A 25,859-nucleotide genomic window follows, 5' to 3' on the forward strand; every position below is an offset into this window, starting at 1 on the left:
CGGGTTGGAGGATCTGTTGGGTTAGAAGGGCATCGGCTGGGCTGGTCTGGGTTGGCTGGTAGATTTATGCATCCACTGTGTAGAAGGGCATATCAAACATTTGAAACATGAGCTTTCAAATTCTGGAGAAGCCCAGCTGTTGAAACGAAGCCCAAGCCAAGCCCAAGCCCAAGCCCTATACCTGGGTTGTACTAACCCTCAAGTCTTTAATATGTCTCTGGTTTCAGTAAAGGGGAAGGGCCGGGAAGGATTCAGATCCTCTCCAGCAGAAGGGGTGGCTGGAGAGGGTTAGTGAAGAGAGATACAGACATAAAACAGGAGAGAGAAAATATTAAACAGAAATCAGGAGAGAGATAGACACGGAGCCCAAGCCTAGGTTCCCTTAGCCCAGCCTAAGTTTAGGCTGGGCTGGATTGGCCCTTATTGACCCTAGCAACCCTATTTTTGTCATTTCAGTGCTAGGCAAGGCTAAGCTTAGCCTGAAACCTCAGCCAGGCCTGGAAATCTCAACCTTTACCAAGCTTGTGGGCTGAAAAGGCCCATCCAGGCCTTCTTGAGCTTAGGGTGTGCTTGGGAGGACTCGAGTCATGGGGCCAAGCTTGTACCCTTAGGTTTGATTTCACCTTCTATTTATTTCCTTTAACAAAAGGAGCCATAATTTGACTCCTTCCCAGTGGTAGGGACACTCAATTCTTTGATTTTGCCTTACCTTTTATCATTCACTCATTTTGTTTGCTGGTGATTTTGATCTGTTTTCAGGAGATGCTAATTCGGCATCTAATATTCTAAAGCTTTGGTATCTTATCCTGTTTGTGTGGTTAAGGCCTATGTTATAAAGTATATAACTTTGATCATAGGGATCAATTTCTAGTCATGTAGATTCATTGTAAATCTATAATGCTTCCACATATTTCCTTCAGAATGAACTGACATCTGTTACGGTCTTTCATTCTATTCGAAGAACCTCAGCTGAGATTTTCATCTCGTATGGCTTCTCCCCTTTTTGCCTAATGACAATAATTCACGAAAAAAAAAAAAAAAGATGATGGGCTAGTGTTTCTCTAAGCCAGCCTTCCTACAAGAGATCTTTCCATGACACCAAGCGAGCAGATTAACCTATTGTGGATACTTTTTTTTTTTTTTTACATACCTAACATATAAGATTCCCCATGTGCAAGGCAGGAGGTAGGGAGAGGCAAGACCTCTACCTCTTTATCTCAATAATGTCGAGAGGTTGTTTTAACCACCAAATCTTTTTTTTTTTTTTTTTACATATCTGACATATAAGATTCCCACATGTGCAAGGCAGGAGGTAGGGAGAGGCAAGACCTCTGCCTCTTTGTCTCAAGAATGTTGAGAGGCTATTTTAACCACCAAATTACAATATTTGTACTTTACTGTTGGACCAAGTGCCCTTTAGAATCCAAGCAATTGTGCAGATAATATTTTTATGCATCTTATTATGCACTGGCTAGCTTCTATGATTAGGAAAAGTGGGTGGTGGATGAGTTCACATGAACAAATTTATAACACCGTAGTTAATATTTTATCTTAATCTAAGTTTTTTTTTTCTTTCATAATAATAATAATAAAAGAAAATGGCCACTTGCCTACTTCGTCTTCATATATGGAACAGAATCGCATTTTATGACCAACCACATTTGCAACATATAAAAAAAAAAATATATATATATATATATATATATAATTCACCATAAAGGCAACCAATTGCCGCTGACCAAACCAAAATTATGTGATAACAGAAGTTGATTTGATCGTACGCATTAAAAAAAAAAGAAAAGGAAGAATAAAGAGCTCTCTTGAACAATAACACATTAATTAGTTCTCCACAAAAAATTCAGGGTTAGAACAACCAAAATCCTTCCTTCACATATCACGCTTAACACATGAAACCAAAATGAAAATTTTAAATAATAAGAATCATGCCTAACATTCCACACTAGTGATGTCTCTACTACACAGTACAGCCACTATTATAACAGAGCTAAGTTAAAAATCAAAAGGAAAAACTACCAAAATTGTCTCCATCCTTCACTTCACTGTAACCATGAAAAGCAATTTGAATGATGAAGCAAGGAAGACGCTTGGATTGCAACACCCTGCCTCTGCCGTACTGTTGGTTCACATCTCTCATCCTTATTCTTCTGCCACTCCCTCCTCCTCCTCCTCCTCGGTTTTGCCAGCACTACACATGAAGGTTAGCAGCTTAGAACCAAAGCAACAATGTAGATATGATTCAGACCACACAGCTTCAACAGATAGGAATATGCAGAACAGAGGCAGCCAAGATCTTTTGCAGCATGATAAACATATGCACATAAATTTATAACAAAATCAGGCAACAGATGAGAAATAGATAAGCAGGCAGTTAAGGGTCATTTTATGGTCGGAGTCATGAAACATCAAAAGGAAAGGCTCCACAAACAATCAATCCCTGGAAATGGAATCTGCAAAACTTGTGGATGCTCACTTCTAGAGATTAAATGCATTTACCAGGCAGCATTAGATCACCCACAATTGCAAACATCCCAACCGCTGAAGAATCACAACTCCGTTACCCTCCTCATACAGAAAGTGCATTAGGGTTGGAAATGGTGCACATAGTTCATACAGGACAAAACAATCTTTAACCGCGGTAGGAAGCAGATTTGCTCCTGGAAGTGCTTGCGTTAAACTAGACACATACAATCCCCAAAGAGTCTGATCAGGCAACTCTAAAGCACATAACAGACTGAATCATTTATCAAATCCCCTGTGTCTGTACTAAGAGCATCTGTTCCTCTCATAGTTTGTGTCAAAGCTAAGTTTCAGAATTTGGGGCAAGAATTCTAGTGCCTCCACTGCATTCAATCGAGTAATAAGTCTTTAGGTTGCAACACTTAGTTCACTACGTAAGCAGGTAATGAGTCAGCTGTAAGCAAGTTCATAACATCAGCAGACAATTGCAAACCCAACTTTGAGATACCAAACTAAGCAAACTAATGGTAACAAAGTCAGTAAACTAGAATACTGGAAAAAAGTTTGATGTAAGATGCAAAAAACCTTGTCAGCTCATACTTTCCCAAAGGAGCAAACAGCTGACCACTAGACTAACATATTCTAAAATATGATACAACTTGCTTCATTCCCCGAAACAAATATAGGTCTCTGATGTGAGATCCCGAGGTTCATAACCTTGTTTGGGTTTGTTATGGACCCATTCAGGCAAAAAATCCAATTACAAGTGGGGGCAGTGGTAATTTCATAATTATTCTGAAGTTTAGGACACCCTTTTAGAAGGCAAACAGACCTTGGTGTGGCAACGTAATTAAAATTGAAGAGATACGGTTAATCTGGAATTACAAGTATGAATGGGATGAAAGCAGATTTACATTTGCAAAATAAGGGGTTTCATGTGATTAAGGACAATTCTGCCCTTATTTTTAATTCAGGAAATTAGGTCATCCCCTATATCACGAAATCAGCAGACCAGAAATAAACCCACATGGAATTTGGTTGATAGAACTCATCCACAAGAATCCAGTCGGACTGAAGGTTCAGGGTTTGAATCCCAACTCAAAGCCTCGTGAATCCACCTGAATATCACTTGTAACTGTAAGATCATTTAATGAGTCAACTTTCAGTTACTGAAGTTGTATCTGGCGTCGCACCAAAAAAAAAAGTTGTATCTGGCGGAAAACAGAACCAGATCTGATTTCAGGGACTTGAATCTTGCAGTTCAAGCAGTATTCTAACTTCTGTCTATGTAACCTGAGTCGCATTAGGGTGGGGAAGAACACCCTCAAATCTCAATCCAATCTGTGATGTCTAGATTGAGTATGATGAATTTTCTGCAGCCCAGTGATTTCAGTAGTAGCAGACAAATAACGAGATAACCAAACACTGGGAATAACTGAAGTGAATAAGAGCAAAAAGATTGAATAAGCAAGGGTAATGAAGAAACTTAACCCGGGAAAGAAGAACCAGGAAGAATGAGGAGGAAAAGAGAATTGGGACAGCACCACAGCTGCAATGTCTGAGAGGTAAACCTCGCTTTCTTCCAATACACTTGAAAAAAAAAAAAAAAAAGTATACAAAGACTCAAAACAATCCTATTCCTATCCTGACACCAAACTAAAGATTGAGTTCAAACTAACTTGGACTCCTACTACCATTAAACAATAATAAAATAAGGAATACAAATTAACAAAAATAACTCTATGTCCCCCAACCCTCTTCCCCACTGCTCATATTAGAGAAGCAACAACAGTGTGTCAATGCAGAAATCTGTCACAATTGCATTAGACAGGTAACAGTTGGGACTATGCCTCCAATTCCAATAGCTCGACTTCAATGGAATAAAATTCTTCTGGAGGGGCCTTGATTTTCAAATATTAGATTAATCAACGAGATTGTTATAAAAAAAAAAATAGAATACAAGATTTCATTTTCTTTTGCTTACTTTGCAACAATCCACGGTTGGAAAGTCCTCCGAGGACTGAGCTGAGATCCACTTTCCACTACCAGAACTCTACACCAGAATCCATAAACCCCCAAATCCCCAACCCTAGGCAATTTCTACTTCAATCAGTCGCCAATTACCACCCTAACAATCTGTAGATTTCCCCATTTAAGACATCATCTATACTACCATACCTTACACTTGTAAAATTCATCATCCATTAAATCCCAACATTATCCTTCCACTTTTTCTTCAAACACCAAATCACCGTCTTGATTTTCCTCAGTCCAGCCCCTTAAGTGTAGCAGGATATAAATAACCATATAGGAGAAACAGCAGACCCACCCAGAACCCATATATGATATATTAATGGCAAGAGTTTTTCTGGACTGACCAACTTGGAGAGGTTTTCTAAGCTCGCCACCTATTTCGACCATGTGGAGGGGTGATCTGGCAATTCTGCCAGTTGGATATCAATAGAATTAACTGAATTGGCAACATGACAATTTTCAGATACAAATTTGATCAAATGCCACACCATGTATGTCCATGCATCCCTATATTTCTCAGCCATCCATTCTTTAGTGTGCACCATCTCCCAATCTCCTTAGTCCCTAATTTTTCAATACTTGATTTTTCCACTTGGCCAACTCCAATTGAAGTGAAACTTCACAAGTAAGCAATGGACCCTGGAGTCCACCTATCCACAAAATTACAGGCCTTTCTGACCTGCCATGTGGCAGAACTAAGGCCTGTCTGGGGAATCCTCTCCAAACCGGGCCATATCTAAATTGATTCCTTAAAACCTATCCTTCTATATGGAATCTCCCTCAATCAATAACCTCGTCCACAGGAATACCATTGGTACAACAAATAGGAGAATGCTTCATTTTATCTTGCACATAGGTTGGAGAACCCATCATACACAAACTAATGGGACATCAAAGACATTTACATCCTCACGGATTTCTCTTTTCCTTTTGAAATCAATAAATAGTTCACCTGAAAGGCCTTCCACAAACTTAGTAACCAGATCATGAAGTAGAGCAAAAGCATGTTCAGAATGAAATGTGATGCAGGAAGGTTTCAGCAACCTCATAACCCAGTGGTTTAACACTCAGTAGGGTAAACCATAAGTTATTAGGGATACTAATATTATCGATAAAAAATTAGGACTACTAATATTATCAATAAAATTGGGGTTACTAATATTATAAAACGAGAATATTTGAAGGAATATAAGCAGGGAGAATTAGAGGTGATAGGATTGACAGGGCGGAAAAAAAAAAAGAAACAGAGCCAACTGATTACCAAATCCCATCAAACCAGAAACACAAAGCCTGCGAAATCAAAACACACCATACAGCTTGTGTGGGAGAGATTCCTCCACTCATAATGGAAGGTGGCCGTCATAGGTGAGGACATTAAAAGAAATGGCAAGTCTTGGAAAAAGAACACAATTAACCATAATAGATTCAAAGATGTTATGAAAGCAATTAGTAGATAATATCAACAGCAAATATTTGCCTCCAAAACTGGAGGTGGATTTAAAAAAGGCTGGAATGGTTTCAAAAACAGTTGAAGTAATAATAGGCGCAGGGCAAGAAATTAAAGACAGAATGTAGCTAATCCTAGGATCGAAAGAGAATTGACATGTGATGACCTGATAACAAATAAAGCATCACATATGGCAAAAAAAAAAAAATCTCCAATCCAGTGGAGGTTTTGATTAGGTAAGAGTTGTTTATAACTCCTAAATAGAAGCATTATTGTGAAATATTAACAGCCAAAGAATACTATGAGAGAATTAATGGCCCTCCTTCCAAAGGAATTGTTTCTAGACACTGCTTCTTATGATTACCTAACCAATCATTAGAGGTACAACTAGAAGACAGGACTCAGAGCAATTGCACTCAACTTCTGTAAATTTTCTTCCTATGCAGTGCATACAGCATCAAACTCAAATCCATCAGAATAGGAATAGAACTGATTAATTATAATCAATTACGTCAAGGTTAATGCATGAATCCTAAATTGCATACATTGAGCTATTGAGTAAAATCATTAGCTACAAGGACAGAGCCAGAATTAGCAAATACTTGCAAGTTAAAATTTCAGAGAACTAACAAAAAGGAAAAGGAATTTCAAATATCAAGACTGCAATAGAAGATTTCCCGTCATATAAACATTGAAGTAATCCAAAGTGAGTAGCGCCGAACAGTATGATTCGTAGAAAAATCTACTCCAAGTAATAACTATAGACAGAAAGCACAACAAAAGAACTCAACAACGCTTAGGAACTAGCTCCTGTATTCAATATAACAGTACCATAGGATGAAATTAGAAGTGAGTTATCAACCAAGAAAAACAAACCTTTGAGTAGGAACATCAACTGCATCTGTATCTGTATCTGTATCGGTCTTCCTCCAACTTCTCTCACTCTGATCCTCAGGTTGACTTGCCCTTCCATTCCCACTTTCAAAACTCTTCTTCCCCAAGGACGGGCCGTCATGAATCCCGGAACCCATCTCCTTAAGTTTCATTGACTCCAGCTGTTCACCAATCTTTTTCCAATCTTGTCCTTTCTCCGCCAAAATCTCCTCTCTTGGTCGAGCTTCTCCAAATGGGTTGGAACCTTTACTTCTCGTCGTCGATCCTGACCCTGGCTGCTGCTGATCTTCATCATTCACCGGCAAAGTACGAGGCTGCAAAACAAGTCTCCGCCTTCCAGGTCCACTTACACCTCCAGTCCCTTCTTCCTTCTTCCTCCCCCAAGTATCTGATTCCGCACCTCCTCCATTAGATGTCTCTTTCAGAACTGCATCGAAACCTCCTCGCCGGTCCCTATAGTTCTCAAATCCACCGCCAAATCTGCGACCTTCCGAAGGTGTGTTGCTCTTTTTGGACACCCAACTGTCAGATTCATCAGCCTTAGACTGGGAATCAAAGAAGCCAGCTCTCTCCCTCCGCTCAGACGCGGGAGCAGGCGTAAATTTCTTTGTGGCGCCCCAATCATCGATCTCATCAGCACGGGAAGGAGCAGAATCCCTGTTAAATCCGCCGTTTTTACGCGGCTCATCCGAAACCCTAGAAGAGCCCCACTTCGAGTTGGAAGAATCGTCACTGTTGGAATACCTATTCCGAGCGGAGCCATCGTTGAGGCCATAGGTACGGAAACCATGGCGGGAGCGGTCGAGTTCTTCGGCGGTACGCTCGCGGGGTCCGGTGGGAAGGATGAGAAGCTCGTCAGTGGTCAGACGGTTGAGTTGTATGGTGGTTTGAGCAGCTTTACCGGTGCCCGGACCGACCGGCTTACCGGTGCTGAATTCGGCAAGAGAGATGGTTTGGCCTTTCTTCTTCTTGGACTTGGTGGTGGCGGCAGCGGCTGCCAGGGATGGGAAATCAAATTGGCCGTTCTCAGTGTTCTTCTGCTGATGCTGTTGTGGTTGTTCGAGAAGCTCGGCTTCGTGTTCTTCCGAATCAAGTGCCCACTTCCCTGGTTTCGACCAAGCAGATGATAAATCGGTCGCCATTCTCTCTCTATTTCTCACTCTTTGAGTTCAATGCTCTAATCTGTATGTGACGTTGTCGGACTTTGATCTTATAACCCCAGCCGTTCTGCAGTGCCTAAAACTTTCCTTTTTCTCTAAAAAAACCCACTTTCCTTTTTTTTCAAAATGGGCAACTCTATTCCCCATTGGAAATTTGGAAGAGGAATGACCGTGATGGCAAGTGGGTTCTCTTGGGTGCTTTGGTAAGCAGACTCTGGTGATCCAAGTTTTACTTCACCTATGGTGAGGAGAGAATCTCTTCAGCTATTGGGATTTCACTTTAATTTTATCGAAGAAAATCTCTTCGGTTGTGGAATTTGACCTTCTCTTTTTTTGGTAATGCAAAATCTTATTGAAAAAAAGACCGGTTATAAGCCAAGACATCAGTTTCGCAGAGCTGATTCAGCTAAGGAGTGGATTGAGACCATACTGTCCTACATCGGATGGACAGGCCTCTCCTTGCAAGGGTGTCGGCAATACTGTTAACAACCCTTGGAACATAAGAAAATGAACACTCTATAGGGTTGGCACACATGAACCTAATATCCTCAATGATAGGCTGGATTTGAGAAGGAATACAGTTGGAATCGTTTGAAAGGGCAGTAATCACCTCTAGGTTGTCTGATTCCAACCATAGGCGAAAATATCCTAAACCAATTGCTTCCAAAATACATTTCTTAATTGCTTCAGCTTCTCCGCTAATGATTGAGTATATTGGTGTTGGATTCGATGCAACCAGCAGTAGAGATCCATTGTGATTATGAATGATAAAGCCTAAGGCACCAAAAGACTTATCTTTAACAAATGATGCATCAACATTGATTTTCACCACATCAAGAGGGGGAGGAATCCAAACTGGATGTTGATCTTGCCTTGGTGGAGTAGCAGCAGGATGATCCACAACCTTTTCATGAGACTTGGCTCGATTGAACTCATTAAAGAAAGCTTCAACTTTGCATATTACATCAGAAGGGGTCCAATTAGGGGTGTCAACGGTCCGGGTCGGTGCGGTTTCGGTCCGGTTCCACCGGTTTCGGTGTGAGTTTGGAAGTGACCGAAACCGACCCAATAAGGATTTATCGGTTTCGGTCCGGTGTCGGTTTCGGTGCGGTTTGGGTTCGGGTTGGTACCGGTTTGGATTTATTAGGTTCATTTCGGTTTTTTAAACCGGTATGAAGCCATTAGGAAACAACCAAATGATGAATTGTTGAACTTCGATTTCTTAAATCGATTTGTAACCGGGTTGGTTTTGATTTTTGGTCTAGTTTGAATTCGATTTTCCATACAAATGTATACAAAACTATTCAAATTTTAATTTTTTTAATGAATTTTGGAGTGTTTCGGTTTCTTACCGGTTTGGTTTCGGTTTCGGTCCGGGTTTTGAGCCGGTTTCGGTTTGGTTTCGGGTTCATCCGGTTTTCGGTGCGGTTCGGTTTGGTTTTGGGGTTACAATACTTGAAACCGAACCGAACCAATAAGGCTTCGGTTCGGTTCGGTCCGGGTTGTTATCGGTTCGGTCCGGCCGGTTTTACCGGTTCGGTTTAGGAATTGACACCCCTAGGTCCAATTATCTCTTTTGAAGATGAGCTCATTGCTAGCAAGCCAAAGCGTCCAAAACACAAAGGAACACAGGCTGAAGTTCTTCTTGGTCATTAGTTTATCCTGTGAACTGAGGTCACACCATTGTTGGATCCAAGAGTGAATGAGAAAGGAGGGGTCATCAGGGATCAAATGGGAGAGAGAGGACCCAAACCAAACGGCCTTAGCAAATGGGCAATGAAGAATGATATGGTCAATGGATTCAGATTGTGCTCCACATCTTGAACAAGAATGATCAATTGGGATTTGTCTTCTGTTGAGGCCTTCAGCTGCAGCAACACCATTAGCAGTCATATGCCATAGGAAAGAGCATATCTTGGGTAGTGTGTTGCAACTTCATATGAAATTCCAAACTGTACTTGGAATATTAGCCCTAATTGATTGATGAGATGACGAGCCCCTACCTTCTATTTCCTCCTCTTTTTTATTCGAAAGTAAGTGGTATGCAGACTTAACTGAAAATGATCCATTCCAAGATGCACCCCATACTTGAAAATCCTCTCTGATGTGTAAACCCAATCGAATTTTTCTTATCTCACTCACATTAGACGGGGAAAACCAGGAGGTCGAAAGGTCGTTTCTCCAACATCTGTTAATAGGGTCAATAAGGTCTGAAACCAAAACCAGAGTGCATCAAGGGAGAGGGGGATGTTGGAGCTTGAAATGCTTAAGTGAGGGGACCCATTTGTCTTCCCAACTTCTAACCTTGCTGCCTGTGCCAATACTCCATATAAGACCCTCTTCTAAAAAGGATCTACCCAATGGCAAGCTACGCGCAGAAAGTTAGAGTGGGGGAAATAAATTGCCTTCAGGTGCTTTGCCCACCAAGATTCTGGATTCTTCTATAAATTCCAAGTTGCTTTAGCAAGAAGAGCATGATTTTGGAGCTTTGGATGCTTTAGGCCTAGCCCTCCTTTTGATTTTGAACAACACAACTTATCCCATGATATCCATTGAATTTTGGAGTCATTCTCTCCCTGGCCCCCAAAAAATTTTGCAGAAGCTTTTCGAATAGCATCATGGTGAGCTTGAGGTAACTTGAAATGCGAGGCAGGATAACCAGAAATGGATGAAACAACTGATTTTAGAAGAATCTCCTTACTAGTTGGGGTAAGAAGTTTTTCCTTCCGACCTTCAATTTTTGCCGAGGTTTTATCTCTGATTTCTCTAAACAGAGCAACCTTGTTGATACCAAAATCAAGGGGGAGCCCAAGATATTTATGAGGACCTTCACCATATTTAATATGTAATACACGAGAAAACCATCTTTTGAAACGAGAAGCTGTATTTGGGCTAAAGTTAAGGACTGATTTTTGCCTATTGATTAACTGACCATTGGCTTTGCAATAGAGATCAAGACAACCCTTGAGATTGTGGATCTGCTCTAGCTGCATTTCTGAAAATAATACGCAGCCATCCACAAATAGTAGATGAGATACTGCTGGTGCTCTGTTTCTAACTCTTATTCCCCTTATAAGATTGTTCCTTTCAGCAGAAGCTAAAATTGAGCAAAGAGCTTGAGTGCATATAGTGAATATTGTTGAGAAGAGAGGGTCCCCTTGCTGGATCCCTCGAGGAGGAATAATGTTGCCATATAGAATACCATTGATCAAGAAACTGAAATTAACAGAGCAGATCCCAGACATGACCATTTGAACCCATGAAGAATGAAACCCAAGGCGAAGGGAGACCATCAATATTTGGAGCTTTAATAGGCTTCATAGCAAAGAGAGCTTTCTTAACTTCATCAATGTCCGGGGTAGCAATTATGCACTGGAGCACTTCCTGGAGACGGTTAGCAATAATTTTGAGATGATCTTCGTCACCACTCCACATGGGCTAATTGGTCTGAAATCCTCAACCAATTCTAGGCAGTTCTTATTTGGGATGAGGCAAATAATGGTTTTATTGAAGTGGGGAGGGAGAACTCTTGTATGAAAAAATTCAGAGATAAAACCAAACAACTCAACATGCGTTGGATCCCAAAATCTTTGGAAAAACACGGAAGGGAGACAGTCAATACCTGGAGCTTTAATAGGCTTCATAGCAAAGAGAGCTTTCTTAGCTTCATCAATGTCCAAGCATCTACATAGCTTCATTCATGTCTTTTGTAATTGATGGAGTGATACAATTCAATGTCTAATGTAGGGAATCCAAATCAACACCTTCAAAAATATAAGTTTGCTGGAACGAAGAAAGAATCTCCTATTTGATCTCAAACTGAGATGTTATCCAAGAACCATTAGACTTTTTCAGCTTCAAAATTTTATTAAATTGCCTTCTTTGAATAGTTGAACCATGAAAGAATGAAGTGCATAGGTCTCCACCATTTAACCATTGGATCCTAGATTTTTGTTTCCAAAAATCTTCCTCTTAGCTCTCTCTCTCTCTCTCTCTCTCTCTCTCTCTCTCTCTCATCTATAGATGGCCATCCACATTTTGTTATGTGGACCGTGGACACTTATAGAGTTAACAATGACTAACCTAGTTGAAAACTGTTACTGTCGAAAAGCTGTATGAGCCGACCCTGCACAAGCACAGAAGGCAGAGGCCCGGAGATATCTCCGGGATTAGTCCTTCGACGCCCAAGTCAGTAATCGGCAGAACAGTATTTTTACAGGAGTAATGGTGGGTGTCGGCGTACCTCCTCTAGGTTCCTTTTCGGTTCCCTCTTATAGGGTTTCTCGGCCTAGGGTTTCAGGAACCCCCTGGGGAATCTTCTCCTCACATGGTTCGAAGCCTTGCGGCCTCTATTGGATGGGCGACCCGTGTTCCTCCCTCGGATGTCACGTGTCCTCACTTTATTGGGTGACAAATTCTGTCGTATAAAAAACAAACCTATGTCCGAAATCCAATAAAAGAAAATTTGTTATTTTTATGTAATAAAACAGTTTATATTAACTTACAGAGTATACATCCATTATAGAACATTAAAGAACGCATATCGAATGCTAAGACTAATCGATTTTGTGATCAATTTAGTATGTATAATTTATTCAATAGTGTATCAATTTGATTGGTTCTAGTTTATTCAAACTCGATGATTTATCAGTTCAAAACTAAAATAAAACCAAAATCAAACTGATTAGTAAACAATTTATCAATTTTGATTTAAAGGATTTGATTTGATTCCGATAAACAGTTTCGCCCATGACTCCCTATCAAATCTAACAGCAAAACAAGCAATCTTTTATGCAAAAATTAACTAAAATGATTCCTTTAAAGAGTCAATTTGTCATTTGGAGAAGCTTTTACCAATTTTTTTAAAGTAAGCATTAAAGACTTGAGAGTTGAGAGCACAAAATAGCGTTCAAGGTAGGCAGTAGGCAGTAGGCAGTAGGCGGTGAGCAGTGCATGGGCAGGGGGCAAGAATCAGAATATAATGATGTATGGCTCATTGCCGTTAATGGAATAAAAGAAATTGAAAGAAAGAACGAAAAAAGGTCTCTTTCACTTTCTTTCTAAGGCAACTAACAAGATCTTCTTGAGGTGCGGAGTGCGATATGCAAGAATATTTGAAGGTGCCCAACTACGCCACTAGTTTTGAGTAAAAGGTCTTACAATTTGACCTTTCACCATTGTTTAAGGAACTCTATTAATTATTACTGTTTAGCGTAGTTAGTAAGCTGTGGTACGTAAGAAGCCCATGTTCATCAGGAAGTCTCGAATTCTCTCCTCCCTATGTATCAGAAAAAAAAAAAGGCACAAAGAATCTGAATAAACCAACGTGGGACTATAAATTTATGACTCTCAAAATGATGCTACTCTCACTTTACTTAATGAAAAGACACCCAACAAGGTATATTCCTTTCTAACATTTCTTAATTTTATCGAGTTCTCAATTTAATGATGAGTTACCAAGGTCTTCAGTTCAATCATAATATTGTGGGGTTTTATATCTTGTATTCTGCAATCAGCCACATAGTTATTATTGAACTTGTATATGTTTAGGTTAGATTTTGGGTTCATTACATGCAAATGAGTAAAATTGTAGTTGCATGGGGATTAAGGTTCTTTTTAGAAAGTTTTTTTATATATTGCATTTGTGCAGGAACCCTAGATACAAACAAAGGAGATCACATTGAGAGGTAGAATGTATTTTCTTAGTGAAAAATTCTCAGGTTCTCTTGGGTGGATGCACGTAGGCATTCAACAACTTGGGTATTTGCTCAAACAAAGCTCAGATGCAAACGTATTCTTAATTGGGTTCAAAACAAAAGCATCCAAATTCAGTACTTCTTATTAACCCATCCTCAAACAGGTTTATTTTTGGTTTGTGGTTTGGCCAAGTTAATTAGCCTCACAACCAAAGAAGAGGAGAAGTGATGCGCTAACTGTGGTGAGAATTCTCTACCTCTATCCATTTACAGAATGAATCAACTCTGCAATATTTCAACTCTAAGTGGTGAAGCAAAGGATCATCATTGGCAAGTATTATTCATCCCAAGTGTTCACAAAAGTGGAATGGTAAAAGGTAAGGAAGGTGTTTGAGAAGCAACACCATCCTACTAACCTCCAACGCTATTACGTAGATACATGTAATATAATTCCATCAATGTTGGGAGTTAAGAGTTAGTCTCATATCGAGTTGTTTTGATCGTCTTCATATATTATTGAGCTATCTTCACTTAATAGCTTAAGCATTTGGGTTGAACCTCCAAATGCTATTTCGTAAATTTCTCACTTTATTCAATAGTCCAACCCAAAAGCTTAAGCTATTAAGTGAAACTATTAGATGGAGAAAGCTCCTCAAGTATATGAAGGTGAGTAGAACAAATTGATGTGGTGACATAAACCAGGGGAGGGAGGTTTTCCAGAGTTTTGACTCTCAGATATTACTTTTCCTGTCAATTAATTCAGATGATTCAGTAATAAATGGAAATTAGGCTACTGAGACAACCATCTCCTTCCCGTCATGCACTCATTTGATTTCCTCGAGACAGAAAACACCAGGAAGCCATAGTCAAACATAAAAAATTAAAGATTCTAAAAAAAATATCATATTCCACAGAAATATTCAATAAAATCACTGATTTCATATGGACAAATACGAGAACAATCATCAACTCATACAACTAAACCTCACGCCCATTAGTTGGGTCATCACAAGATTCCTGTCTCACCATTCCAATCTATTGAAGGCCATATCTGCAAATGCAAATTACCACGAAGGCATACTTGGCCATCACAATTTGTACCTATGACGACCTCTCATGATCAAGAACCATTTTGGCATCGGCGTCCCAAACTTTGTCTTGGTTCCACAAAAATATGTCAAGAGGAATGCAAGCCAGCGATCATTCTAAACCAACCCTCTTTCCAAGAGGTGTCCGCACAATGGATTCATCTTGTCTTGAAGCATCAGCTTAGTCCACAGTGAATCATAATTTCACAAACCAAAATTTCAAGAACTGCACTAATCGTAGTAGTCTGAACTCTGAAGGGCTATGAAATGGTCATTTTCTACACTCTTTGTTGAATCACTGCGAACATACCATGAAATATTTCCTGGATATAGTACCAAATATAAATCATTAAGCTGAGGTTTTGTTATCAAGCTTCAGTGAAAAGTAAGTGAAGGAACCATCCGTGCAAAAGTAATAGAGAAACAAGACTGCAATAAGAAACAAGTTAATAATGCAAGTACTTCATTTTGAGTTTCTGATGGGGATTGGAAGTCTAAAGAGTAAGAGAAATTATAGCCCCCGCATGATGCGGACTCACTGCAGTTCTTAAAAGGAGCCACCTTTCTACCTTGATATCTTTTTAGCAGGGGAACCATAAGGGGCAGTAGGGCCAAACCATGCCATATTAATCCTGGGTTTCTATTTGGTTCTCTATAGCTGGACAACCAGTATGGCCTGAGTTTGGGGGTGAGATTGGTAGGAGCTAGTTTAAGTCATAAGCTCATAATATAATAGGCACTGATTTGAGCGCAACTAGCACTTACTAGGGTGTCTATATAAGGGACTTTACCTATGTACTAGACTACTGAAACTTCCCTGCAAGTTCAGTTGTTCGTGTTATATGGATTCAGAGTTCAGTTATTTGAAGTCATAATATAATTAGACGTTGATTCAAAAACAGTTAGAAGTTTTATGGAAGTGTTTTTATATAAGGGGCTGTTCATCCATGCTTGGGCTACACAGCAGAGAATCTTTTGCAGCTTATTTTGCTTCATCTTGAGCAGATTTATGACTTGAGGGATGGATCTCTCTCAATTGTAGGAATTTTTGTTGTTCTCTTTTTTACCATAATTTCTTAATCTTGCTACAGAAACAATCCACATGATGAGGGAACCCTAGGAGAGCCGCTGACTGCAGCTACCACCCATGTACAATCCATACTAGAACTGAGAAACTGCCCATCCTACCTCCTCTACATTCTTGACAGCCCATCTTTGTCTCAGTAGAGTCTTTGAGTGACATGTTTCGTTCATCTTCCCCATTACTTAGAAAAAGTGAGCCACCGTGGAAATCAAAATAAGATGAGCATGAGCAGTGTAAGGTCTTTACTACTGACCAAGCATACCAAGGGGACGCCCTTGGGAACTTCAGAATTGGGGTATATTAATAAAGATCCATTTTTTTTATTTAGCCTCCTCTGCTTATGTGAGTTTGACCCACCTTTGATTCTGTTGGCTTCTCAATTCCTTGCTTTCAGGCCTTATTGATTATCCATTATCTTTTCACTATATCTTTGTTTCGTGTGTTCCAAGGAGGAATTCGATATCTTCAATCTCAGGATAACACCTAAATAACTGCGGCCAGAGGGTCATATAGGTCAGGAAGAAACAGTCTTGAGGTCAGGTCCACATGTTCAAGAGAGAGACTGAACAAGTGATAAAACAAACAAGTGATGGGGTTGAAAGCCCTTAAAGGATTTGAAGGATAAGAATAGACAAGATTTATTTCAGATACAGTACAAATAGAATCCGATCACCCTTTATTTCTTTGTAGTTAAATATTCTATTTCTTAATTTCTGTCTAGGTGATTTTCTAGAGCCCTCTAAGTAATCTGAGAGATACAAAGTTCATGATGCAGAACTCTTGGGAAGCACACCAGCAGCATGCGTTGCATGATTCCACTCAAAAATCGGCCCTAGTGATCTGGCGGTGCTGTGTAGAACAGTAGAAGGTCCATCAGAATTTGAATGTAATAATATCGATGCAGACTGAAGAAAGGATTCTCTATTGATTCAAATGTTGTACTCATGGGACAGGGATAAAGGAAAAAAACCTAAGATTTCAAATAGAACTTTTGAACGAAAATAAATCTAATTTGTTTCATACCCTTCCCTCGATGAGCAAATAGGCTAGTTACTACAGGATCAGATCAAACCCATGGAGGAATGAGGGAAGAAAAAAAAAAAAGAAAGAAAGAAAGAAAGAACAACTCAGATTCAAAATGAACAAATTCAAACTCGAAAAAGGAGCTTTCTTATTCTTGAAGAATGAGGGGCCAAAAAGAATCACTTTTTCCAATGATAGAAGTGATTAGAGTGATATAAAGTTTCTATTATATTGGATGGGGGACAAAGGCAAAAGATATATTGAGGTGAGTCGACCTAGGTTTTCCAGGAAGGTAGCCACACAAGAAGCTTCGCGGTGTTTCCTTGTTACTAACACCTCTTGCTATTCTATTTATCAGAAACCAATTGTTGTTGTCTCCCTCTCTAGTGTACAGATCCATATAAGTTCACTTTAATATAGTCATCAGGAGTGGCCAACCAAAACCAGTACTTTAAGGACTTGATCTTCGGAACTGTAGGCATAGGTTCGTCCCCTTTTGGCTCTAGGTCCCACCTAAGTCATAACACTGTAACTTCTAGGAAGGTAGGCTCCTAGCTTGAAGCTTTCATCAGATTAAAGTTCACTTCACCGGGCAAGGGGAGATGAAGATGAAGATGTACAAAACAATGCAGAAAGCAAAAGGTCAAGCCTGCACTCAAATTGCCGAAAACGAAAAGCTCCCCTAGTCCCTGGATGATATTGAGTTGAGTCAAACACGGGAATGAACAGGCTTGAGCAATCACCTTCTCCGGAAGATACCTTTTATATTTGAATTTATCTTGCTCTTATTCAATTGATCCATACCTGCCGAACCAACAAAGGAAACTCTCTCTCATCAAACCCAAGAGATGGGATTGACGACGGCCTCCTTTTTCCCTATGATCTATGAACACCCTTTTATATAGGGTGGTCTATGATCAGCTTTTCTTCCTCTATTGATAGAAGCCACTCACGCAGAAATCATGTATAGCAATGTCTAGCCTAGAATTATTTAGGATTACTAGGGTGCCTCGGCTCCATACATCACTACACTTCCACTCAGCACCTATCATAATGATAAACGGCTCGTCTCGGTGTGACCTTTTCTTGGATTCTCAAACTTTTATCACACCATCCCCGCAGGGGCAGATTTCAGCCGTTATTTACCCCACATTAGGATACCACGATAACTGGTACACCAGAGATGCGACATTCCCGGTCCACTCGTACTAGGGAAAGGTCCTCTTGATGCTCTAGCATCCTCACCAGATAGGACCGAACTGTCTCATGACGTTCTGAACCCAGCTCAGTACTTCGGAAAGCACAAACAAGCTGCACGCGGGAAACTTGCACATGTCCATAATTCGAGTGAGATTGCCATCGCGCAAAAGCAGATCTGGTCAAGGTGTTCCACTCACCTAAGCTTTGATCACTCAAACAACATTCCGTTGGGCCACAGGAAACAACAAAACTGAAATTTCTATAGTGATCAATAAAACCTATCATTTATCAAAAGACAAGGCAAAAATTGGCCGGGTGGTCCACCCATCTAAGCTTGGATGGGTGGTTTACCTAATTCAACCATGTGGCATGTCATTGGGACTGAAATTTGGTGGAAAAGTAGACCCCAAGGGCCTCTGTTCATTTGTTAAGTTTCAACCCAAAGTGTGAATGGACGTACATCAGAGGATAAAGGATTCAAGTAGGGGCCGAAATTTGACACAAGGAAAATCTAGACCATGTCCAAGATATCCAACGGTTGTAATTGCCACCTCATCCTTCCATGTGACACCATTAGATAAGCCACCCAGCCAAGTTTAGGTGGACGAGCTGCCTAGACAATCTTTTACCTTACCATAAAGATAGATCTCACTCAGATTTCAGGCAATTTCTGAAAATTTTTCTTTCTTAAATCATGTATGCTATAGATTATTATGGCTATAATCTCCAAAAGGATAAAGCAGATGGGATGATTATTTAAATCCTACTAGATCAAGTTTACCCTAGAATTGAGGATTCTCACCACCCAGATAGGTACCTGTTGCAGGAGTTACTTCTTGTTCTCTAGTTGAATGCAGTATGATCGTCCCAGAAAGCACAGTAATAAATCCACATAGTTCAGAAGCTATACTACTTACATTCTGACCTGACCAATCCTACAAAACACAACAGCATAAAGGACAACTCAAACTTACTGTCACATTGCTGTTGGAACTTAAAATGACTAAAAAATTTATTACAGGCTGAAGAGATAAATTACCTTAAACATTATTGCACTCGCAATGATTGTAAGTGTTGTGAACATTACATAATAAATTGGAGAAACAACTGCTGTGTCGAAAGTATCCAATGCCTGGAATAGGGAAACTACACACATTAGAGTATCTGGCATATTCTATGAGATAAAGAGCATAAAAACCACTCATTTCAAACCGCAAAGATTGAAGAGTTCATTTCCATAACATATTGAAAGTTCAGCTATGCTGACTATAACAAGCTCAAGTCACAGACAAGATAAAACAAAACAACAGTTCTAAATTTGGTTCTATGTAACAATAGTTTTTTTTCTCAGGTGATTTCAATAACACTCTCCCATAATTTCATAGTATGACTCATTATTTATGCCTCTATAGTTATTGCAGCTATGAATATCTTTATTTTTGTAAATCTTAACCACAATGCTTCTCCTCCATTCATTTGGCATTTTCCGTGTAATCTTATTAAACAGCTTGGTTAGCCAACATAAACTACAAATTCCTAAGCTCTTTCACATTTCTATTGGGACCTCATCTGGGCCTTGTGCCTTGCCTACCTTCATCCTCTTTAAAGCATCTTTTACATCAATCACTTTGATTTTTCGTATATATCTATGACATGTGGTGTCTTAATGGGCAATGCAATCTTTCAGGACATTATTGCTCGAAGTGTCTTCATTTACTAGGCTGCAGAAATAAATTTTTCATCTCTCCTTGACGTCCTCACCTCTTAGTACTTTATGATCTTCAATTTTAATACTTATAACATGTCAAGATCATTACTCTTCCTTTCCCTCATTTTTTAGCAGTAATTATTGTATGGATGATTTTCTCTCCGAAAGGATGCTAACAACATTCAACAAAGTCCTAGATTTAATGAAATATATCACTGTCGCAAGTGAAGTCGAGCATTGCAACTGTTACAGGTCCTCTTGAGTCTTTCCAATCCACTGTGAGTAGATAATGCTACTACTGACCCTCTTACATCACAAGATTATGTTTTTAATGATAACATCCATGTTTTAATGATAACATCCATGTAGGAAAAACGCAAGAAACCAAAATACGAAGGCTGTTGGACATTGATATTGTAGGACAGGTGCCATAGTTTACAAGCTTCTCCATCTAGAATTTGCCTACTAAAGGAACACATTTTTTCCCTTCCAACAGCGTCCCATGGTTTTATTGGAAGTTCATATCAGAATTCATTGTTTGTATATGCAAAAGCCAACACTAGGAAATCTCTGTTCCATCAACTCTTCCAAACGAGAAAGTACTTTTTCGAGTGTGTGTGTGTTGGTTTCCAACACACCACAGTCAGATTCTGATACTACCTTTTTCCTTATTTTTGTGCATACTTGCACATTATTCATTAAACTCCAAAATACAGTAAGAGTTGTACAAGATAAAGAAAGCTCCATTGAAGCAAGGATATCAATTTTTTTCTTTGGGGTGTTGATGCCTCATATATATATGGTAACAGATAAGTTTTAGTACAACATCCTTGTTTATTTGAAGCATTTTAAATAAGTTCGGATTGAATGCATTACATAACCACTATGTCATGGAACTCCTACTTAATATCCACTGGCTATTGTAAACAAAGTACAAAGTATCAAATTTGTTTTCAGAAAAATAACAACAAGGAACAAGGAAGTGAACATAGCTGCACTGACCTTGTTAAGGTAATTTAATTGTGTGATGACACAGATGACTGCAACTGCAACAAAGAACCATGTTTGAGGACATGCTATCTGACTCATCCCTTCTAGTGTAAGCTTTATTGCAATTCCAATGGCTTTTATGCTTACCACCTGTATATCATACAATGAAAGTGATGCAAGTTCAAAAGAACAAGAAGGCCAGCAGCAAACCAAGCCATCAAACTAAACCAAGAATTGATTAATATGTTTGCTTTTGAGTGTCCAATGAATTATATGGGCCATGGGCATAATATTTTTGGGTATACTATAGTACTGGGCCAATTCTATAAGTCCAAATATTAGGTATAGAAGTCCTATAAGTATTAAGTAGTTAATTTCTATTTTAATGTTCTAGAATATTTTCTATTTTGAAGAAAGACTTTAAGTTGTAAGGAATTCTCCCTACTATACATAAGGGTTTCCTATGTTTCTTATTCCATGAAGTTATAACTAAAGAGTAGGAGATCATATCCACAGCCAATGATTTTGACAAAATTATAGATCTTTGCTGGGATTTCTGTGAGATGCAGTTTGCTCTTGTGAGAAGCAATGGCAGGTAGCTTGGTGGGATGCCAAGTTGGACTGGTGAGGTGCTAGTCAAGTTTTAGGTGAGAAGCCAAGTCGATATCCTTCTTCCATATTTTTTAAGGTCAATTCTGATTTCTCCATTCTTGCGCATACAAGTTCAGATTCTGTTTTCCTCATTCTTGTGTATATCAATTTACCATTCTGTTCTGATATTCTAAGTATTATCACGTCCACAAACTACTGTTAGTTTCTTCTCAGTTTCAGATCAGATTGATGTGATAATAGATGCTACTTCATTCCATCGATTCCATATTTTGTTGGCAGTACACTGCCTATTCATTAGTTCTGTTGCAGCACTACTACTTATTCTAACTTCTATTTTCTGCTAGTTACTATTTTCTAGTCTCAATTATTAATTTGTTCTTCTTGGTTACTAAAACTGTCCTATGTTCTTATTTGATCCTACTTGCTATTTGGGGTTATACTTGGATTTCTGTTAACCACCAAATCTGAGTTTCTAGTTACTACAGATTTTTAAATCTGTTTTTGGAAAGTTTCTATTTTCTATTCAATGCTACAACTCCAGATCCAACCATTGGGTTGGAACCATATTTCGAGGGTTTATTCTCCTATGCCATAGTGTCCTTCGACCTGGATTACAACCACATCAGATGGCTCAGTCTGCGTTATTTCAAATCTCCTCACTCCAGTCCTAAGGATTTGTCCTGTGATCCTTACCAGTGGTTTGCATCTGAACCTACTTTTAGTTTAACCGGATTGTATTAGAAAGGTCTACAGCTTAGAGCTGCTCTAAGAGACTACTAAATGTAATATGAGAAAGTCTAAATGAAGGCTTTAGTAACAGAGATACCGTAGCAACATAATGAAAGATGAAAGATGAAAGATGAATTACCGTCAATGAACCCATTAGAGAACATATTCCCAAGTAGATCAATATGTTCGTTTGCCCATAACGAGGTTCAAAGTGCAGCACCAGAACTAATACAGTTGTAACTGTAGCTACTGAATAAAATAGGAAAGCTGCAGAAAAAGCACATGAGAAAAGAACGATTAACCACGTCCAAAAACAACTTAGTGATAGAATTTGATTAAAAGGGGCAGACAAGGGCTTTAACCAATATTACCAGGTTGAGTCGCCAGAGTCCAGATTTCTTGCACAGAATTTAGAGTACGTTCCTGGGGTGCATGGATTACAATCACCACTGAACCAACGATACATGATACACATCCCAAAACACCTAGTTTCTGCAGTCGCTCCTTCAGCATGAAGTGTGCCAAAACCGCACTACTCAGATCCACCAAAGAGTGTTAGCTCTAAAGGAGATTGAAACTCTTAATTAACAGCTAATGTAAACATCAGATAAATCTAATTAGCCATCCCTCCTTACCTGATAATTATGCTCAATGCACCTAATGGGGTCACTAGAACAGCTGGAGCAAAAACATAAGCCACGGAGTTTGCGGCCTCCCCAATAATCACTGCTTGTCAAGAAACTTCAGGCCCAAGATATTTATTAAGGAAAAATCAACATATGGATGAATAACTTGCTATCAGGTTCATGTGTGCTTACTTGTCACCATGCCTGCCCACCAGAGTGGCTCTAACAAGTAAGTATATCCTCCAATTCCTACATATTGAAACAATTAAGAATATCAATGGCCAGTAAACTACACTTCGGTTGGTGAAACCTCTGCACACAGCTCATTTATTAATAGAAAATGTGGATCAAGTTTACTCAAAATGGAAGCTAACAGACCCTTGAAATACGGTGATAAGAAATAAGAAAAAGGTTTACAAATGATAGACAAAGAGAGAGGAACCCAAAACATTGAGGTTTAAACCACAACCCATTTCACCAAAAATGGACCTAAACAACCCATTTTACAATTTATATGATTTGCATAGTAAAGATAGCATTTCAAAAAAAAAAAAAAAGACACAATTTTAATCACTGTGCCAACAACGAATATTCGAAGCCTCAATATCCGAAAGCATTACTGTAGCATTAATGCTACCCAACTGCCATTAGGTAGCATTATTCTTTCAACCTGAGAACTGTAAAAAAAATTTCCAAGTTTTTAATCACTCAGAGATACAGTTCAGACCAAATATCTATAATCTATTTCGACTTGGAAGTCTGGAACTTCAAATTTACGTTGGAGAGAAAGAAAATAGGCTCTCACCATTTGATATTTCTGATCGGAAGAACTGATTCAATTAGTCAAATAGAACGAATCACCAAAATTAATTCATCATGAACATTGAATCCGAATAACAAATCAAATAAGGACCAAATATTTATGCAGATCCCAAAGGAAGGGCAAAAAGAACAATATACAAAAAATTCAATTTTCCTTTTGATTTTTGTTTTGTTTTTGTTTTTTTTTTTTTTTGGCGAGTTCTTTCTTTACCTGCGCGAGTACCAGAAGCACCAGCACGCTTGAGGCCTTTCTTCTTCAATATGAAGCTCGCCCCAATAAAAGAACTCGAGAGGACCCCGAGAATGAGTCCTCTCGTATTGTTCGAAATCGCCATCTCTGCTCCCTCTGCGTGCTTCGACACGAATTGCTTTCTCCTCGCCGTCTCAGAAATTGAATTGTCCATCAAAATACAAAAGGAGCATTTTGATTTCGCGCCAGAAAAATTCGAATTCCAGCGCTAGCACGAAGCCTCTGCAACGCGACAATCTTCTCTTTTCTAGAGAGAGAGAGAGAGGGATCTCAGGCCGTGTCCACCAAAAACTACGACCCAGAGAGAGAGAGAGAGAGAGAGAGACTGTGTGTGTTGTCCACGAAAACCAACTACGACTTCACCTTGTCGTGAAGTTCTTTAATTGGAGTAATACGGTAATAGGCTAATCAATACACTAGAGACTCGATACAATGCAATATGATATACAGAATTCCAGAGTTTCGCGTCTTCGGCGACGTTGAGAAAGACCGTAGGACCCACAAAAGAGTTACCATGCCCGGAACATGGCTCTAAAGGCTGTAAGGACCATAAAAGAGTTCACATGCCCGGAGTATGATTCAATAACTCGGATTGGTGGGGATCAATCTTCAATCCTGATCGTGGTTTGTGAACTCAGTATGGGGAATGGAATCGGTCAATGGATCAAGTCCTTGTACAAGAACCATTCTCATACGGGCTGATCCACATAGATAGAATCCACCACATAGTTGGTTGTTGGGTGGCTTCCATCTATGTGGATCATTCCACATGGAAATGGTTCTTGTATAAGAACTTGAACCACACTCACCAAATCACCCCTTGATCAGACATAAATACCCTTGATTTTATGTTTAAAATCATTTTTTTAATCATTTTGTCCCTTCTCCGTATTGATCCACTGATATGGTATCGGGCAAGATTTAAAATCGGTCATAGCAAATAACAATTCGATCGAGGCGGACAATTAATCTGGATTAGTATCTCCCAAGTCTTTTAACCTTGGCCCGAAGACCAGAGATGGATTTCAAAGCGTTCTAAAATCTAGGTCCAGAGCTCTTGGTGGGGGTATAAGTTTAGCCATGATGGCCCGAACACACCCTGAGCCAAACCCTGTCTAACCCGGTTATGAGGGTCAACTCAGCCTAGCCCGACCCAACTATGACCAGGGTTGGGCTAGGCCTGGGTAAAGACTTAGGCCTAGCCCAACGTGGCCCAACCCGACCCAATTTTAACCTTGATCTATTATTGTGTTTAGTAGTAGTGTTCCTCTTCCCCTAGGCCCACATCATGTGTTATACAAGCGTTACACAAGTTGTTTATATGACTTCAACCCACATCCTGTGTTACATAAGTTAGGGGTGTCAATTCCAAGCATGCACCGGTAGGCCCAACTGAGCTCGACATGTTTATGGTATGACCTGGACCAACTCGATTAATAAACGTGTCAGGCCTAAGCTTGGCCGGTTTATAAATAGGTAGTACACGGTGCAAGGGGTAAGCCCGATAGGCCTCCCGATTGAATTGGCCCATTCACAAGCCCACTCGGACCGTCACATTTAGCCGGACCATTTATATAGGTATATTGACTTTTTTTTTTTATCGAATAGGATATATATTGTTATTTTTATCAATTATTGACTGTAATTAAGTGCAATATCTCTTCAAAATTGTTGATAATTTAATAAAGGAAAAATTACATCCCCCTCCGATATAGTTTGCCAAAATTATGCATGGGTGTCCAAGGGTTTGAGCAAATTATGCCCCCTCCCTAAAGCTGACGCTGTGAGTATTTTATTAATTTCAAACATGAAAATACTTAAATACCCTTTTATTAATCTAAGTCTTTTTATAAGAGGACCATTATACCCTTTAGGGGAAATACCCATTAAGATGGGATTTCCCTCAAAACAGAGAGCCGTTGGAGAAGGTGAGCACCGAGCGCATCTGCAAATCAACATCAACAACCATTCCAGGTGAAGGTTCTCTGTCTCTGATCGATGGTGAAAGTTCCCTGTCT

General features: G+C 39.4%; 2 protein-coding genes across 4 annotated transcripts; both read right to left on the reverse strand.

The window, feature by feature from the left end:
- Nucleotides 1-1,816: 1,816 nt before the first annotated feature.
- LOC122064269 (eukaryotic translation initiation factor 4B3-like) lies at nt 1,817-8,164 on the reverse strand. 2 transcript variants are annotated; one of them, XM_042627981.1, is made up of 3 exons: nt 6,836-8,164; nt 2,120-2,206; nt 1,817-2,067 (listed from the first exon to the last, which is right to left on the reverse strand). In XM_042627981.1, the coding sequence occupies exons 1-2, from the start codon at nt 7,993-7,995 to the stop codon at nt 2,158-2,160; spliced, it is 1,209 nt and encodes a 402-aa protein (XP_042483915.1). In that variant the 5' UTR covers nt 7,996-8,164; the 3' UTR covers nt 1,817-2,067; nt 2,120-2,157. The 2 variants fall into 2 exon arrangements, with proteins under 2 accessions (XP_042483915.1, XP_042483914.1); XM_042627980.1 differs by having other exon boundaries at nt 1,817-2,206; nt 6,836-8,163.
- Nucleotides 8,165-14,572: 6,408 nt separating this feature from the next.
- On the reverse strand, nt 14,573-24,230 carry LOC122064264 (probable magnesium transporter NIPA6). 2 transcript variants are annotated; one of them, XM_042627973.1, is made up of 9 exons: nt 23,803-24,230; nt 22,962-23,018; nt 22,779-22,869; nt 22,515-22,675; nt 22,283-22,410; nt 20,815-20,952; nt 19,144-19,236; nt 18,907-19,039; nt 14,573-15,120 (listed from the first exon to the last, which is right to left on the reverse strand). In XM_042627973.1, exons 1-9 carry the CDS (start codon nt 23,993-23,995, stop codon nt 15,029-15,031), a joined length of 1,086 nt encoding a protein of 361 aa, XP_042483907.1. In that variant the 5' UTR covers nt 23,996-24,230; the 3' UTR covers nt 14,573-15,028. The 2 variants fall into 2 exon arrangements, with proteins under 2 accessions (XP_042483907.1, XP_042483908.1); XM_042627974.1 differs by having other exon boundaries at nt 18,922-19,039; nt 23,803-24,226.
- Nucleotides 24,231-25,859: the final 1,629 nt, after the last annotated feature.

Source organism: Macadamia integrifolia, unplaced genomic scaffold, assembly GCF_013358625.1.
Source record: "Macadamia integrifolia cultivar HAES 741 unplaced genomic scaffold, SCU_Mint_v3 scaffold1591, whole genome shotgun sequence".
Classification (NCBI taxonomy): domain Eukaryota; kingdom Viridiplantae; phylum Streptophyta; class Magnoliopsida; order Proteales; family Proteaceae; genus Macadamia; species Macadamia integrifolia.

Excerpts from the sequence above, each read along its gene's own strand:
- LOC122064269 (XM_042627981.1), bottom strand. The coding sequence starts at position 7,995 with ATGGCGACCGATTTATCATCTGCTTGGTCGAAACCAGGGAAGTGGGCA. Across the intron at positions 2,207-6,835 it reads GTTGATGTTCCTACTCAAAG|TGCTGGCAAAACCGAGGAGG; the intron begins GTTTGTTTTTCT and ends CTTCATGTGTAG.
- LOC122064264 (XM_042627973.1), bottom strand. The coding sequence starts at position 23,995 with ATGGACAATTCAATTTCTGAGACGGCGAGGAGAAAGCAATTCGTGTCG. Across the intron at positions 22,676-22,778 it reads GCATTGAGCATAATTATCAG|TGCGGTTTTGGCACACTTCA; the intron begins GTAAGGAGGGAT and ends GGATCTGAGTAG. Across the intron at positions 20,953-22,282 it reads CTCTAATGGGTTCATTGACG|GTGGTAAGCATAAAAGCCAT; the intron begins GTAATTCATCTT and ends TATGATATACAG.